This window comes from Plecotus auritus (genome assembly GCF_963455305.1).
Source record: "Plecotus auritus genome assembly, chromosome: 3".
NCBI classification, from domain to species: Eukaryota; Metazoa; Chordata; class Mammalia; order Chiroptera; family Vespertilionidae; genus Plecotus; species Plecotus auritus.
The window spans coordinates 228,066,016-228,080,685 of NC_137772.1; the positions used below are offsets into that span (position 1 = coordinate 228,066,016).

Genomic DNA, 14,670 nt, shown 5'->3' on the forward strand with positions numbered 1-14,670 from the left:
GAAATCATAGTAAGCATCTGTAACTTAGACGGGAAAAGTTTGTTCTTGCCCCCTTCTACCCCCAAACTCATTCTTTTTAAAACACTCAATGGCAGTGAGTGGTCTCTATCCCAGTAAGTCAAGAGTTAACCTGGGTGACCCCAGACCTTAGGGCAGTCTCCTGCATTAAGGTGGTTGGAGACCTGCAAATTCTTTCACGCTGTTGGCCCAGTGAAATCCAGACCCACAAAACATGCACGTGTTCAATGGTTATGTAATTCAACCTTTACTGTAAAAGGAAAACAGAAAAAATAAACACAGTGGAAATGATGTACAAGAGGATCACTAAGCACATCAGTGAGCCACAGGCACTGGAGAGAAGGGCATGTCTGTGCCCTGGCTGCCCGGGGAACCACGTCCCACCGCTGCTTGGAATGGGAAGGAATGCCTCATGCTGAAGTCGGGCTTTTAACTGTTCTGGGAGACAAAAAAACCACCTAAATTTCCTTTTATTTAAGAGACACAAGAAGCAGGTTCCCAGATTCTCTTCTCTGTCCAACCCTAGAGGGGGACTGATCCTCAATCCTGGGCGGGGTCTGGAGTGGATGGACCTCCATGTGTCAGGGCGTTGCTGGTGCTGCCCCATCCCTGTCCTTCAGCACAGGGGGTGGCTGTAGAGGGTTGGGTGTGGAAGGCCATGAAGTTTCTCAGTTCAGAGCCGGAGCTGTGAGGGGAGAGGCATCCTCGGGCTCAGGAAGGAGGCAGGCTCTTGGTGCTGCCACGCTGCTCTTGGTCTAGCAGGTCCTCCTCTTTCTGCTCCAAATCAATGTTCTGTGGACAAGGTTTCGGGTGAGGCCTGGCCCTATGCTTGCCCGCCTGTGGCGATACATCCAGGGTGGTGCACGTGCCAGCAGGTGCTGCCTGCAAGAGCCACTCTGTTGGCTTATGCTCCACACCCTCTGAAGAGAAGCTGTTTGGGGACCACCCCCCGCCCCCCAACACTGGGCCTGACCTACCTCAAGCTCCTGCAAAACCTCATCCATGAAGTCCTGGGAATTCTGCTTGTAAGACACAGCTAATCGAATCGCGTCGTTGAAGAGCTGGGGGAGGTGGGGAGGAAGGAAAACACAGCCATGGGTGCCAGTGACCTGGGCTCTGCCTGCCTTGGCCCCACTGGTCTGGTCTTAAGTCCACACAACACTGCACCCTCAATATCAGCAAAGTCACCCCTTAATTCACTTTCTTCCCATCAGCCTGACTCCACCCATGGTCCATGGGCCCATCAGCTCCCCTCTGTCAATGCCCTCAGGGATCCCTACCTGTCAGTCCCAGGGCCCGCGCCCTCTGCCAGCCCTTCTCTTGTGGTTTCCCTGTCCTTCACCACCTGGCTGTCTGACCTCTGCAGACCAGTATTACCTTCACCACGTTGGTGCCGTCAGCAGCTGAGACAAAGTACAGGGGTAGGGAGAACTTCCTGGCAAAATTGAAGCTTTTTTGGGTCACCTTTATGTCAGCTGTAGAGAGAAGGTAGGAGACAGGCCTGTCCATCCAGGGAAAGAAAGGGGTTTGCAGGGTGGGTCACCGGCAGCCCCATTCCAGAAAGTGGGCTCCTTACTGGGAAGGGAGTGAGGGCCTACAACTAATGGCTACATCTCGGGAAGGATGAATCATTGAAGGCTCATGGCACCGGAAAACCGGAAGAAACGTGTGGTGGGTCCCCGTGAACTGCTGACCCCAGACCCAGGGGTGGCCCTACCATCGATTTTATTGGCCACCACGACACACGGGATCTCTGGTCTGAACTCCCGAAGCTCTGTGTACCAGGTGCCCAGGTTCTTATAGGTGACTTTCCTCTGCACGTCAAACACCTGCAATAAGCAGAGAAGGTAGCTCAGGTGTGTCAACGTCTTCATACGCCACCCAGGCAACTCACCCACACGGGCAGTGAGCTTGGTGCACATCACAGGCTTGGGAACTGGGACTGGGCCCCCGCTGAGCTGCAGTCACTCTGACCAGAGGCTGCACCTGTGCCCGCCCTTCTCAGGAAAGCCCCCAGAATCAAAGTGGTTTTAAAAATCTTAATTTTTTCCATCTTGTCACCTCATTTATTTATCTATTTTAACCAAGTTGTATCATCTTACTAATCAATAGTTTGTTAAAAACTGTAAACTTTTTCTTAGTCTATTATTTTTATTGCTTAAACTGTTTTAAAATTCCTTTGTAATAATTTAAAATGTTTCCAAAGTTCACTTTAGCTACTATTATTTAAACTCTAAGCCTTTGTTTAACCTTCTGTTCACTTTGTATTGCAAACTTTTAAAAGGTAATTTTTACATTTTATTATTTTGTAGCTTATAATTTTATTAACTTTTTGAAACTTGTAGCTTTTACCTACTTTAAAATACCAGCAGGAAGTGTGAGCACCTCAGATTTGCCCTAATGCCTCTAGTTGCTGTGCAGGGACCCTCAAGGCCCTCAGAGCCCAGCTTCCTGCTTCCAAGCTGTCTGTCTTCTGGAATAAACTCACTGCCCCAAACCACCCCACACAACAGGGGGTGTGATTACAAGCCTGTCCCCTGCTGGAATGGCTGCTATTACTTCTAGATGGCCCAGCCTTTCGTGGGAGCTGCATGGACCAGGACCAAGCCTTGCGTGCACGCGGCAGGTGTGGATCAGCAGCTGTCACATTCGAGACAGCAGGAGGTCCACCTGGGAGGCTCATCCATGGTTCTCCCAGGACCAATGCCAACAAGTGACCAGGTTGTCTTGAAGTCCCAATATAGACTTCTTGTAAAGCATTCCTGTGACAAAACTTCTGGAATCTGCTTCATAGCAGGCTGCCTCCTGTGATCACCATCCACATCACCTTTGCCCAGGTCTGGTTCCTGGAGCTTCCGCTCCTCGATGAGGGAGCCGAGGAGCCCTCCCGTCAGAGGTTCAAGGTAAGGGTGGAACCCCAGCTCCCTCTGGGACTCTGGGACCCCCTTGTGGTCATCAGAGGTAGGTGCTTTCTACCTGCCAGGCCGTGGAGCAGGAGGGACTGCACACCAAGCCTCAGAAAAGGGTCCAAGAGGAGCCCATGGAGGTGTGTCAGAGGCTGGAGGAGGTCACTCCCAGAGAGAAAAGAGAAGTGAGCTCTGAGCACCAAGGGCCAGGGCTGAACTAAGGCAGAGAGGCACCCGCCTTCCCAGCTCTCCAGGGTCATGTGTGACTCCTGGCATGACACTGCCCTCACTGCCTCACCTTGCCACCTTCTTCTGTCCCCTTGCAGACACTAGCTAAAATTCTGGAAAATTTCAAGGGCTTTTGTACTTAAGGGAGAGTAGGGCCTGAGCATGGAGCCAGAGAGTTCATGGGCAGGTCCTGAAGGACAGTGGCTCACAGGCTGACACAAATCTCTCATGTCCTGGCTCTTTCCAGTGCTGTTTCCTGTCCTGCTGTGACACTATGACCCCAGCCCGGGCTGCAGGGGGCACCTCGGGAGACTGTTCTAGACAGCGAGATGAAGGCTGGGAGGGAGAGGAAGGGGCTGGTTTGGGAGGGAAAGCCCCCTGAGAACCGCTTTCCTTTCAGCGTCTGTCCTTAGTGATCAGCACCAGGGATGGTCATGGGAGACCTCAGGAGAACCCTCAGTATTGCTGGGCCCCTTGCCCCCCACCCCCCAGGCTACAGTTGCCCAGAGTCTTCGCCCACCTCCCAGCAGGTCTCGTACCATGATGCAGGCGTGGGCCTTGTGGTAGTAGGAGGCGTGCATACTCTGGAACCGCTCCTGGCCCGCTGTGTCCCAAAAGTCTGCAATATGAACACAGCTCTGACTGCCTGACAGGCTGGAGGGCAGGGACCCTGAACATCTCCACGCAGGTGTCTGTGCGGGAAGCACAGGGGACATGGAGTCCACCCAGCTCCCTGTGGTGCTGTCAGGACCCAGGGAGCCTGGCTGAGCTGAGAGGCCTGTGCACACCTGTGTGCATGTGGGTGGATGAGAGGAGGCACAGGGCCAGGAGGATGGAGAATGCAGACAGGAAGCCCCAAGAAGGAGAAGCTCCCCCCGACCCACATGTCCCCCTGTGTGGTGACTGCAGATGATGAACACAGTCAGACAGGATGTTGGACCTGGCCAAAGGGAAGGTTGTCACCTCACGGTAAGTCCGAGCCCTTTGTGGAAGAGAATTTTCAGACCATGTTGTTATTTCTGGATGCTGGCTCCATCAGAACAGCAGGTCAGAGCACTGGAACTGAGCCCCTGCATCTTCCTCCCCTCGCAGGCCTCCAGGCTCTCAGTGGGTGGCCTTCCTGCCACCCCTCACCTGCATCCCTGCTGGGGTCTCATTTCCTCCCGCTGGACTCTCTCCCTCAGACCTTGTCTCCACCCCCCATCCCCTGCCTGAGAGTTGGAGTAATTGTGCTGCTCACCCACAAGAACGGTCTTGCCATCCACAGTGGCTGTGTGCTTATACAGGGTCAGGGCGTACGTGGATAGCTGCTGGGGCTGACTGTGGTCAGGTTAAGGAGCAAAGGTGAACAAAAAGGGGAGAGGTTGGTGTGACAGAATGGGCCCTTTCTCTCCTTTTCTTTCTGGCATTATTTCGATTTTAAATGGAATGAATCAGTCTTAGGTATCTCTGGCACCAGCTCCCTGGGCGTGGATGAGTGGGAGAGCCTGGCAGCGTGTCCTGACCACCTGGGTCTGAGGGGAGCCCTGGAACGGAATTTTACTGATCGGCTGTCATAAGCAGCGTCACGTGTTTGGAAAATGCAACTTTAGCAATATGAGCGTTTCAGGGAAGAAAGCCACCACAAGCCAGACAGCTGACCAGCTGTGAACTGTAGTTGGCCTGTGTGTGAAACCCCAACAAGACCCCTGGGGGTAACCCTTCCTGAAGCAGCAAGACGTGGGCGGTGACCCCTGGGACGCAGGACATACAGGTAGGTGGGTGTAAGGGAGACCTGATGGAAGGTGAGGCAAGAAACACCCCAACTCCCTGGGGGCTCCAGACTCCTCTCACCCATGGTTCCCAGTGGGTTCACCTGGGAAGCTTTGTAAACTATGGTGGTTGCCAGGCAGGTCTCACTTCCAACCTGCAGCATGAACAATTCATGGGGAGAGGGTGGGGATGGCAGCTCATATTTCATAGAGCTCATTCACACCAGAGAATAGTTAAATATCAGGAGCCCAAGCTTTGAGGTCAGAGAGGTAAAGTGATTTGCACAGGGATGCAGGCCTTTGGCAGGCACTATTAGCCACTCTACCACCCTCCTAATATATAGCAAATCCCAATACAAGTAAGGCCTAAAATACGCAGCATCGAGTGTGTGTGATGCCACGTGGGCCAGTGACGAACCAGTGGGAGTGACACCTGTGCATTCTCCCACCTACCCCTCGTCCCTGCACCTTGGGGCAAGGAGTGGGCTGGCAGGAGGATGGGAAGGCTGGGAAATAGGAGCATTTCAAACCTTGAAGGATACAATCCATCCATGAGAAATCTCTCCATGAGTCTGTAAGGAGAACGTGCATGGTGGTCAGGCACGTCCCCTCGGGGGCCACCAGCTGAAGTCACCTGTGGCCCCTCCCATTCAATCCTCAGCCACACAGGTTCCCTTTAAGGATGATGCCCAGGACCTCCCTGTTCCTGACTCCCCTGAAGTTCCCGGCATGCACAGCTGCTCTGCCCACTGGCAGGCACCACAGCAGCTGATCAGCAACACTAGTTGAAAAGTAAAGACCCATCACCTGAGCTCTGCAGTATGTCTATGCTGGAGATCTGTGTGGACCGTAGTAAACTCAATAGATCTAAAACTGAACTTGTGTAACCAACTAACTCTGATCTGGCTGAGGGACCTAGTTAGTGCCATCCCTCCTTCTTCACACCTGGAACCTGGGACCTTCATGACTAACCTCCATGACCTAACAGCTCACGCTGCTGTGTGCACCAGCCCTGTGAGGCTTGGAGATCCACTATCTCTACCTCTGCACTGTGGACACCGCAGTCACCCCTGTGTTATGAATGGGAAACTTGAGGCCAGGAAGGCTGTGTCCCCAGCCTGAAACCTGTTTCCCCCACATTCTGCAAGTCTTCCAGGCTTTGGTCAAAGGTCACCTGAGCAATGAGACCTTCCCCGATGATCATATTTATGACAAGCAGGCAATTTTATCTCAACTTGCAGTGCCTCGCTGCCCCGCAGGTAGCACCAATGGAAACATACATATTTTACTTATGATATCTCTCAGATAGAGCGGAATGCACATGGAAGCAATTTTTGAATTTTTAGTTTATTTCTGCATCCCCAGGGCCTAGGTAAAAAAAACATTTAGACTATAACCACTGTCCAAACACCATGACTCCTTCCCTACAGATGGTAACGAGGCTCCCTCCCCCCATAGTGTTGGCTGAGACCCCACAGTCAGAGGTGGTGGGTGGGGGTGGCGCGGCCGCTCCTCCTTCCCCAGTGAAGAGCACCACAGGAAGACAACTCAGACAGAAGTTTAAATAACACAACAAAATGTCCCAGTTTCAGCAGAAAATCATTCATCATACCAAGAACCAGGAAACCCTCCAACAGAATGCAAAATGACGATCAGCAGACACCAACACTATGACAAGCCAGATGTTGCAATCATCTGACAAGGCTGATAAAGCAGCTTCATAAAAATGCACCACTGAGCAAGTGCAGATGTGCTTGAAGTAAATGAAAATGTAGCAAGTCTCAACAATGAACTACTTTTCAGCACAGAAATAGAAGATATAAATAAGGACCCAACACTAGGAAGAATTAACGCCATTAAAATGTCCATACTTCCCAAAGTAATCTATAATGTCAATGCAATTCCCATGAAAAGACCAATGGCGCACTTCACAAAATTAGGACAAATAATTCTAAAGTTTATATGGAACCACAAAAGACCCCGAAGAGCCACAGCAATCTTGGGAAAGAAGAACAAAGTTGTAGGAATCACGCTACCTGATATAAGACTATGCTACAAGGCCATAGTAATCAAAGCAGTATGGTAGTGACATAAGACATACACACAGATCAATGGAACAGAATAGAGAGCCCAGAAATAAACCCACACTTTATGGCCAACTAATATTTGACAAAGGAGGCAAAAACATACAATGGGGTAAAAACAGTCTATTCCAATAAATGGTGTTGGGAAAACTGGACAGATAATATGCCAAAAAAAAAAAAAAAAAAAAAAAGAATCTAGACCACCTCCTTATACTGACTTTTGTTTTTGGATATGTCTCCTTGGGCAACAAAAGAAAAAGTAAACAAATGGGATCATATCAGACTGAATGAGAGCTGCACTGGGTGCTGTGGGCATGAATTCATGAAGATGGCCTGAAACCAGCAAATCCCCAGAGAATCTTTCACAGCTATTCGAGTCCAAGGCCTTGTTAGTCAAAGATAAAGGTGGACAACAACGTGGTTCTGGAGCACCTGGGAGGGAAGATTACACAAGACATTTGTGTGGGGCAGGTCCACCCTCATTCTGTGAAGGCAGAAATGGATGTGTGCCCTCGCTAGCCCGAGACAGGTGAGAGCTAGGACCACAGCTCCTGGAGAGAAGCTGCCAGAGCCTCCGTCCCAATCTTGTGCACATAGGTGCTGACATCAGTTAAAAAATAAGCCAATCTTGCCCTAGCCAATTTGGCTCAGTGGATAGAGCATCAGCCTGTGGACTGCAGGGTCCCAGGTTCAATTCCAGTCAAGGGCACATGACGGGGTTTTGGGCTCAATCCCCAGTGGGGGGCATGCAGGAGGCAGCCAATCAATGATTCTCTCTCATCATTGATGTTTCTATCTCTCTCTCTCTTTAAAATTTATTTAAAAAAAAATTAAGCTAATCTTTACGCTGAGCATGCTCAGTCGTCATTTCTACCCACTCTTTGATCTCAGTGAGTCCCTCTAGGACAGTGGTTGGCAAACTGCGGCTCGCGAGGCACATGCGGCTCTTTGGCCCCTTGAGTGTGGCTCTTCCACAAAATACCAAGGCCTGGGTGAGTCTATTTTGAAGAAGTGGCGTTAGAAGAAGTTTAAGTTTAAAAAATTTGGCTCTCCAAAGAAATTTCAATCGTTGTCCTGTTGATATTTGGCTCTGTTGACTAATGAGTTTGCCGACCACTGCTCTAGGAGAAAGCATTTTTACCACCTTTACCCAGTTTATTAGTGGTTGTGCTAGTCACACCTGTAATATGTTCCTCTCTGCATCCCCACTTCCTCCAACTTCAGTTTCTCAGTCCACAACCACATACAGGAACACCCCAGTTCTCCCTCCTCACCCTGGACTGCTCCAGTGGTATCTAGGGTGACCTGCTCCACACCATCTGCCAGTGCTCATGGAAAAAGCTCAACTTCCTCAGTCCTATGACTTGAGCCTCCACAGGTGCTGATGTGATCCCCTACTATCCCCATTCCCCCAGTGCACACCTGGGCTCCAGCCAAACGACTCTCATGACTTCCACAGAAGCCGTGCTCCACTGTGCCTCCAGAGAACTCTTCTGAGAGCCCTAGACCCACTCTGGGCCCCGCCTTTCTTCCCCAATCTCCCAACATACTTGGACTTGCCCACAGCGCTGTCCCCCAGGCAGATGATCTTCACGTTGTCATCAGCATCATATTTCTCTTGGTCCAGCTCACAGGGGTTTGCTTTGTCCCTGGCCATTGGCACCTGGCTCAGCTCAGGGGAGGGGGGCTCCTATCTGTATGGAAAAGGGAGAGAAGGAGCGAATGAGAGGGGTCCGAGGACACACGTACACCCTTCTCTATTCACCACCACCTGGCCCACACCCGCTGAATCAGCGGGTCGTAATCTCGTACTCCACCACGACCACCTCAGAGTGGTTTACTCTGGCATTTCCTTACCACAGACACACACACGCTCAGGGCCATACCGCCCACTCCCACCTGGAGAGAGAGTACAGGCTTTATACACACAAGTTTTCTCATTTGTAAAACAGGGAGACAACGCAGTGCCCATGTCATATGACCGACGTCAGACTCTGGCAAAGACACGGCGCTCTGTGGCCTGGGAAGCCATCACTGAATCACAGTGACAGACCCCCCAGCAGAGGCAGGCCCTGTCCTCCTGATCCTCTGCCTTAAGCCTCTCACCACCGCTCCATTTTCCCGGCGCGCCCGCGAGACTCCGCCCGGCCGACCCGAGGTGCCTGCAACCCCAGCAGCGCCCGGAGTGGCCGCCCGCGAACCCTGCGATGGTGGGCCGCTCCTCCGCACCCAGCGGCAAACTCCCTCCCTCAACAAATATCTGGGGGCGGGAGGCGGCGGACAAGTCTGGGACCCGCCGCCCGCACCACTCGGGCCCTGCTCTCCATCCCGGGGGCCCGGGGCGTCCCTGCGGACCCGCCCGCTCGGACCCGCGGAGCTCACGCTGCGCCGCACCGGCTTCGGACTCGGCCGCGTCCCCACAGCTGCTACGCAACGGCGCAAGGACCTCGACGAGGGCTGGCCGGCTGAAGCCTGAAGGACCCCACGAGGCGCGGCTGCCTAGCGCGGTGCCGGCGAGAGGACGCGTGCGCCAGGCCAGCCATTCCTTCCAGGGACTGAGGCTACCGCCGAGAGCAAAGCAGAGTTGCCCTCGTGGAGGGGAGCGCCCTGTGGGCAGGCAGGCGTGAACCAAATGCCTGCACTAATTATGTTCCGGAGGATCCTCTGAAGGAAATGCGCTAGGAGGCGGGAGAAAAGGCATCAGGGCTAGGAAGGTTAGGGGCTGAGCAGAGGCCAACCAGGGGAAAACCCCACACCAAGGCCGTCAGGCAAGAAAGTGTTTTGGAGCTGAAAGGCTCCTGAGGCCAGAGCGAAGGAAAGCTAAAGGAGGAGGGGTCTCAGGAGACCTTGGAAAGACAGGAAGGCCACAGCATGCAAAGCCTAGCAGGCCATGATGGGGTAGGGGGTGGGGTGGGGATGTTGATATCTATCTTGAGAGCAAAATGCTCCTTGAAGGGGTTAGGAGAGGAGGTCCTGTGAGGAGGCTGATGCCCAGTGTGGTACTGGGGTGGTGACCTGGAGAGATTTGAGAGGGAAAAGTGCCAGGAGTTGGTTATAGCTTGGATATGGAGGAGGGGGTCCAGGATGGTCCTCTGGATATTTGCAAATACTGCATTTGCTCTTGAGTTACCCAGGGAGAGTGGGTCCCTCACGCTGTCTCGGTCTTGCATGCACTGTGCCTCCTACAAGCTGAGAGCTGTCAAAGGAACCAGTAAGCTTGGCTTGATTTCTTTGTTGGGCCAGACCCTGCACTGCTGCTTTTCTGTGGCGGCCAGGCCTGGTTCTGGTGGGAGTGCTGGCTGGCCTCTGTCCTGCCTTTCTTACAGATGCCTTCCCCATCCACCAACACCTGCTGCTGTGGATGGCGCTGTGGTTGTTGTATCGCAAATCAGCGAGCCAGACAAGATGCCTTAATGAGCCAATTAGTTAGGGAGTTGTCTTTATTGCATGCAGATTCAGAGCAGATTACCTCTGTCAAATTCTGAATACCCAAAGGAGGAAGCATTCTTTTTTTATATCTTTTCAGGTCCTTGTGTAAGTTATTTTTACAGACAACTTGTAACCTTGAGTACATATCTATACAGATATCTATAACTTTGGGTACATATCTATACAGACACCTGGCATCAGTATCAGTGTATCAATCCCTCATGCTAAATGGTTAGCTTGCAAGGTTAGACAATTAAGTTTATTTTTTCTATTATTCAAGCTGAAAAAGCAAGTTACATTTTATAGAATAAGAGACTATCTAAAAATAACAGAGTTCACCTACAGAATAAGAGACTGTCTAAGAATAACAGAGTAGTTCAAACAGCAGTTTTCCAAAGGCGGGACCACCATGCTTCATTCCCCACCGATTTATGTAAATGAGTCAAATCATTGACTCTTGTGGGTTACTGTTGGGTAGGAGGTCATACCGGCTCCTGAGGACCATAAGCCTGATAGAATTAATTCTCTGTTGAATAAAGTTAATAAACCAGTTTATAAGACAAGGGCCCAGAATGAGGGCCAGGAGTACATGTGAGAGAGTCTTAGCTTTAGTGGGTCTGATGAAGAGTCCTGGATTCTCTATTCTGCCAGTGCTGCCTGCCTTAAGCCAGGTGTGATGAAGCCACATTGAGATTCTGTTGACCTTGACTGCCATGGGGTGGTCAAGATGACAGTGTGTGGTCCTCTTCAGGTAGGAGTCAGTCCTTGGGTGGTAAATTTCTTTACTCAAACAGAGTCACCAGGGTGGAAGGGATGAACTGGATCAGAAGTTGGTACAGGCAGAGTGTCTTGGATGTGCTTCTGGACTGCTGTTTGGGTGGACTGGAAAGCCTGTAAGGACTTGAGTAAAGATTGGTTATGGATTTCAGTCTTTATTAATTTTTTTAAATCTGGGGACTATTTCCTGGAGTGGCTGTTTCTGTCTTATTTGTGTAGATCAGGGTCTGGAAGAGTCACTATAATCTGTAGAGGCCACACTGGTTTTTAGAGCAGCCTCCTGGGCTGCTTCATCTGTACCTAGTTTCCTCTTGCTTATGGGGGGTCCCTTTCTGGTATCTCTTATAGTGGACTAATGCCACTACCTTAGGTAGCTAGATGGCTTCTAGTAGTGCCAGAATTTTTTTCTTGTTTTTGATGTTCTTCCCAGCTGAAGTTAAAAAGTCCCCGTTTCTTGTAAATAGCACTGTGTACGTGAGCCGTTGCAAATGCATACCTGCTATCAGTATAAATTGTTACTGATTTGTCTTTTGCCTACCGGAGAGTCTGAATAAGGGTAATTAATTTGGCCCTCTGTGCTGACGTCCCACAAGTGAGTGCCTGAGACCAGATGGTTTGGTCTAAGTCCCTTTTCTTATATGTAGAGGTGGAAAGACTTAGTTACATTTGGTAGTGCCAGTTGGCCCATTGTCCTTGCTCTGCTCATGTCTGTCTTACTGCCTAATATATTTGTTCAAGGATCCTGGCTCTGAATTTTTTCAGGGAAAATGGACACCAGTGGGCTCCTCTGAGTACTTCCATGCTGAAAAGGGCTGGAGTTTTTATTTTTATTTTTATTTTTCAGAGCCAAGAGATCCTTGCTGTCTGTCAGAGGGACGATGAGGTGTTGGACACCTAAGGAGGTGGGCTTGTGACCTGGTGGAGACAAAGTGTATTATAAAATTTAGTATTATTGAGCAATTAGAACAGCAAGAGTTATAACAAATGGTCTAGTGCAGGGGTGGGCAAACTTTTTGACTCGAGGGCCACAATGGGTTCTTAAACTGGACCAGAGGGCCGGAACAAAAGCATGGATGGAGTGTTTGTGTGAACTAATATAAATTCAAAGTAAAGGAGCGGAGGGGAGAGCAAGAGAACCGGATAGAACAGCTGGATCCGGCCCGCGGGCCGTAGTTTGCCCAAGGCTGGTCTAGTGGAAGGTAAAGAAAATGTTTCAGTTTTAATAACTTTTATTGAAATAGAATTTTTCTCCTTAAAATTATTCCTCTATTTATTAAAAGAGCCAAATCAAGACTAATTTATCTATTGCATTTAATTTGCCCTGATTGTTTGCATAAACATAATAAGAATGGTAACTGACCACCTTTGCCAGAATTTCATGATTGAATCTTAATGTGCCCTGTAGGGTCAGGAAGCCAAGCCATCTAGCTGCCGTCAGGCCTGCCTGCAGTATCTGCTGAGCTAGGTCAGTGGTCGGCGAACTCATTAGTCAACAGAGCCAAATATCAACAGTACAATGATTGAAATTTCTTTTGAGAGCCAAATTTTTTAAACTTAAACTTCTTCTAATGCCACTTCTTCAAAATAGACTCACCCAGGCCTTGGTATTTTGTGGAAGAGCCACACTCAAGGGGCCAAAGAGCCGCATGTGGCTTGCGAGCTGCGGTTTGCCAACCACTGAGTTAGGTGAATCCCTCACCTGTAGCGACTCCACTTGGGCCCACGCCCTAGGCTTCAAGGCCCATTTCAGTAGCCCTGCTACTTCTCGTGGCCTAGAGTGTGTGGGAGTCCCACAGGGACGCAGAGGCGCCCTTATTGCTCCCCTTCTACTCTCACTAACCACCAGTGATGGTAGGGCATGGGCCCGATGCTTCAGCACTAGCTATGTTTAGGGCTCCCAAGCAGGATACCAAGCTTTCTTCATGGCACTTTTATTGGCTTCAAGTCTTCAGAGTTCAGACAGGGCTCTTTAAAACATGACACTCCAGTCAAAGTTTTTGGTCAATAAAACCACTATTGGAAACCAGTGTTATTGAATTTATGCAAAGAAATGTATTGCCAAATTTTGGAGGAATTAAATAAGGAGAAAAATATATTGATCTGCTTTAAGATCTTCTGATTTTCCTTGTCAGTGCTTTTTATGGATTCTTCAGAGTAATATTTTTCTAAATGTATTATAACAAAACAGTAACTGTCTTTAAATGGCAAGAAGAAATTTAAAATGTGTTTATACTCAAATAGATAGTCACAGCTGTCCCTGTAGTAGGGTTTTCCCTACCTGACTTGTCCTTAAACTACATATGGTCTCTGGGAGGCGTGACACGCCCCCTCAGAACGGACTACGGGAGTAGTTCTTCCACATGAGCTTTATCCCTTTGCAGGGTCTCACATGTCATAGGACCTCGCAGGGTCTGTAATTCCTGTGACAGAGGGCTGGTACTTACCACTCCTCTCTGTTCTATACAGTCCTCCCCCACTTTCCTGAAGTTGAGGTTTGTGCCACCCCTGCCATGGGCATGGTCACACAGGCCTGCAAGGCAGTACACAGGCTGCCACTGTCTCTTAATAGAGACCAAAACCTGACGGGTACTTTTCTTTGCCCATTTTAGCACCTGCCCTTTTGGCAACTGCATTCAAATCTGCAAGAGAATTAAAGGTTAATATGATATATTTACATAATGAAGTATAACATTGGCACTGTGGCCACTTCTGGCAGCTAAATCTTCTGCTACCAAACATGATACATGGTAGGGCTATACAAACATCTTAGGGAGGTGACTCAAGTCCATTTTTGACCTTCCTACACAAAGCAAAACTGTCCTTGTCTCTCTGGAGTCATGTCCATGAAGACGCAGGCATCATCTAAGTCTATTATAGAGTTTTCTGCAGGCCACTGTCAGGGCTGTGTGTGGCGGCTGGTTCTTCTTTCTAGCAACAAACACAGTCTGTCCGATTTCCCTAAAATGTATTCTGGCACGGGAGAATGTTGTTTTGCTGTACAGAAGTAGCTTAACCCCTATACAACTGGGCCTGGACCTCTGCCGAGCAAACTGCAGTCTATAAGTTCAATATGCAGCCTCTGGTCCTTCTAACCCAAGAGGGTCTTGGCCAGTCCCTCAGTCAGACTCCTCCTCTCCAGGAGCATCCGAAAATCCTGAAGGCTCTCCGGTCCATGGAAAGTGCTTTCCCTTTACCCTCTCCTGTTAACCCTGTTTACCAGTTACAGGGCCTTGCCATCCCTGTCTCTCACCACTGCTTGGATCCTAGCGGCGAGCCAAACACAGCCAGGGCTGCAGGGAGAGACAAGTTTGTACATAGCAAAGCACTCCGGTGACGGCTTGGGCATCAGGCCCTTACCTTCCCACCTGTCCTCTTTCCTGGCAGCGGCCTTGATCTTTCCCACAGGCTTCTCTGTAAGAACAGGGCATCTGCCCCCTGCCCTCCCCAAACCAGGTGTCTTGGCCCACCCCTTAGTCT

General features: G+C 50.1%; 1 protein-coding gene across 28 annotated transcripts; it reads right to left on the bottom strand.

The window, feature by feature from the left end:
- Positions 1-241: 241 nt before the first annotated feature.
- On the bottom strand, positions 242-9,436 carry RABL2B (RAB, member of RAS oncogene family like 2B). Of its 28 annotated transcripts, none has more exons than XR_013960297.1 (9): positions 9,382-9,427; positions 8,538-8,681; positions 5,434-5,475; positions 4,393-4,472; positions 3,692-3,771; positions 1,736-1,847; positions 1,299-1,493; positions 996-1,079; positions 242-810 (listed from the first exon to the last, which is right to left on the bottom strand). XR_013960297.1 is itself a non-coding variant. In XM_080663025.1 (9 exons), exons 2-9 carry the CDS (start codon positions 8,642-8,644, stop codon positions 730-732), a joined length of 672 nt encoding a protein of 223 aa, XP_080519151.1. In that variant the 5' UTR covers positions 8,645-8,681; positions 9,357-9,436; the 3' UTR covers positions 242-729. The 28 variants fall into 28 exon arrangements, 26 of the variants coding, with proteins under 26 accessions (XP_080519151.1, XP_080519171.1, XP_080519150.1 ...); XM_080663025.1 differs by having other exon boundaries at positions 1,396-1,493; positions 5,446-5,475; positions 9,357-9,436; XM_080663045.1 differs by having other exon boundaries at positions 1,396-1,493; positions 9,370-9,430.
- Between the last annotated feature and the right edge of the window lie 5,234 nt (positions 9,437-14,670).

What these genes read in the sequence shown, in the direction of transcription:
- RABL2B (XM_080663020.1), bottom strand. Translation starts at nt 8,644, where the DNA reads ATGGCCAGGGACAAAGCAAACCCCTGTGAGCTGGACCAAGAGAAATAT. An exon ending in TGGCAAGACCGTTCTTGTGG is followed by an intron (nt 3,772 to 4,392) that starts GTGAGCAGCACA and finishes TTCATATTGCAG; the next exon opens with ACTTTTGGGACACAGCGGGC. An exon ending in AGGCCCACGCCTGCATCATG is followed by an intron (nt 1,848 to 3,691) that starts GTACGAGACCTG and finishes TGCTTATTGCAG; the next exon opens with GTGTTTGACGTGCAGAGGAA.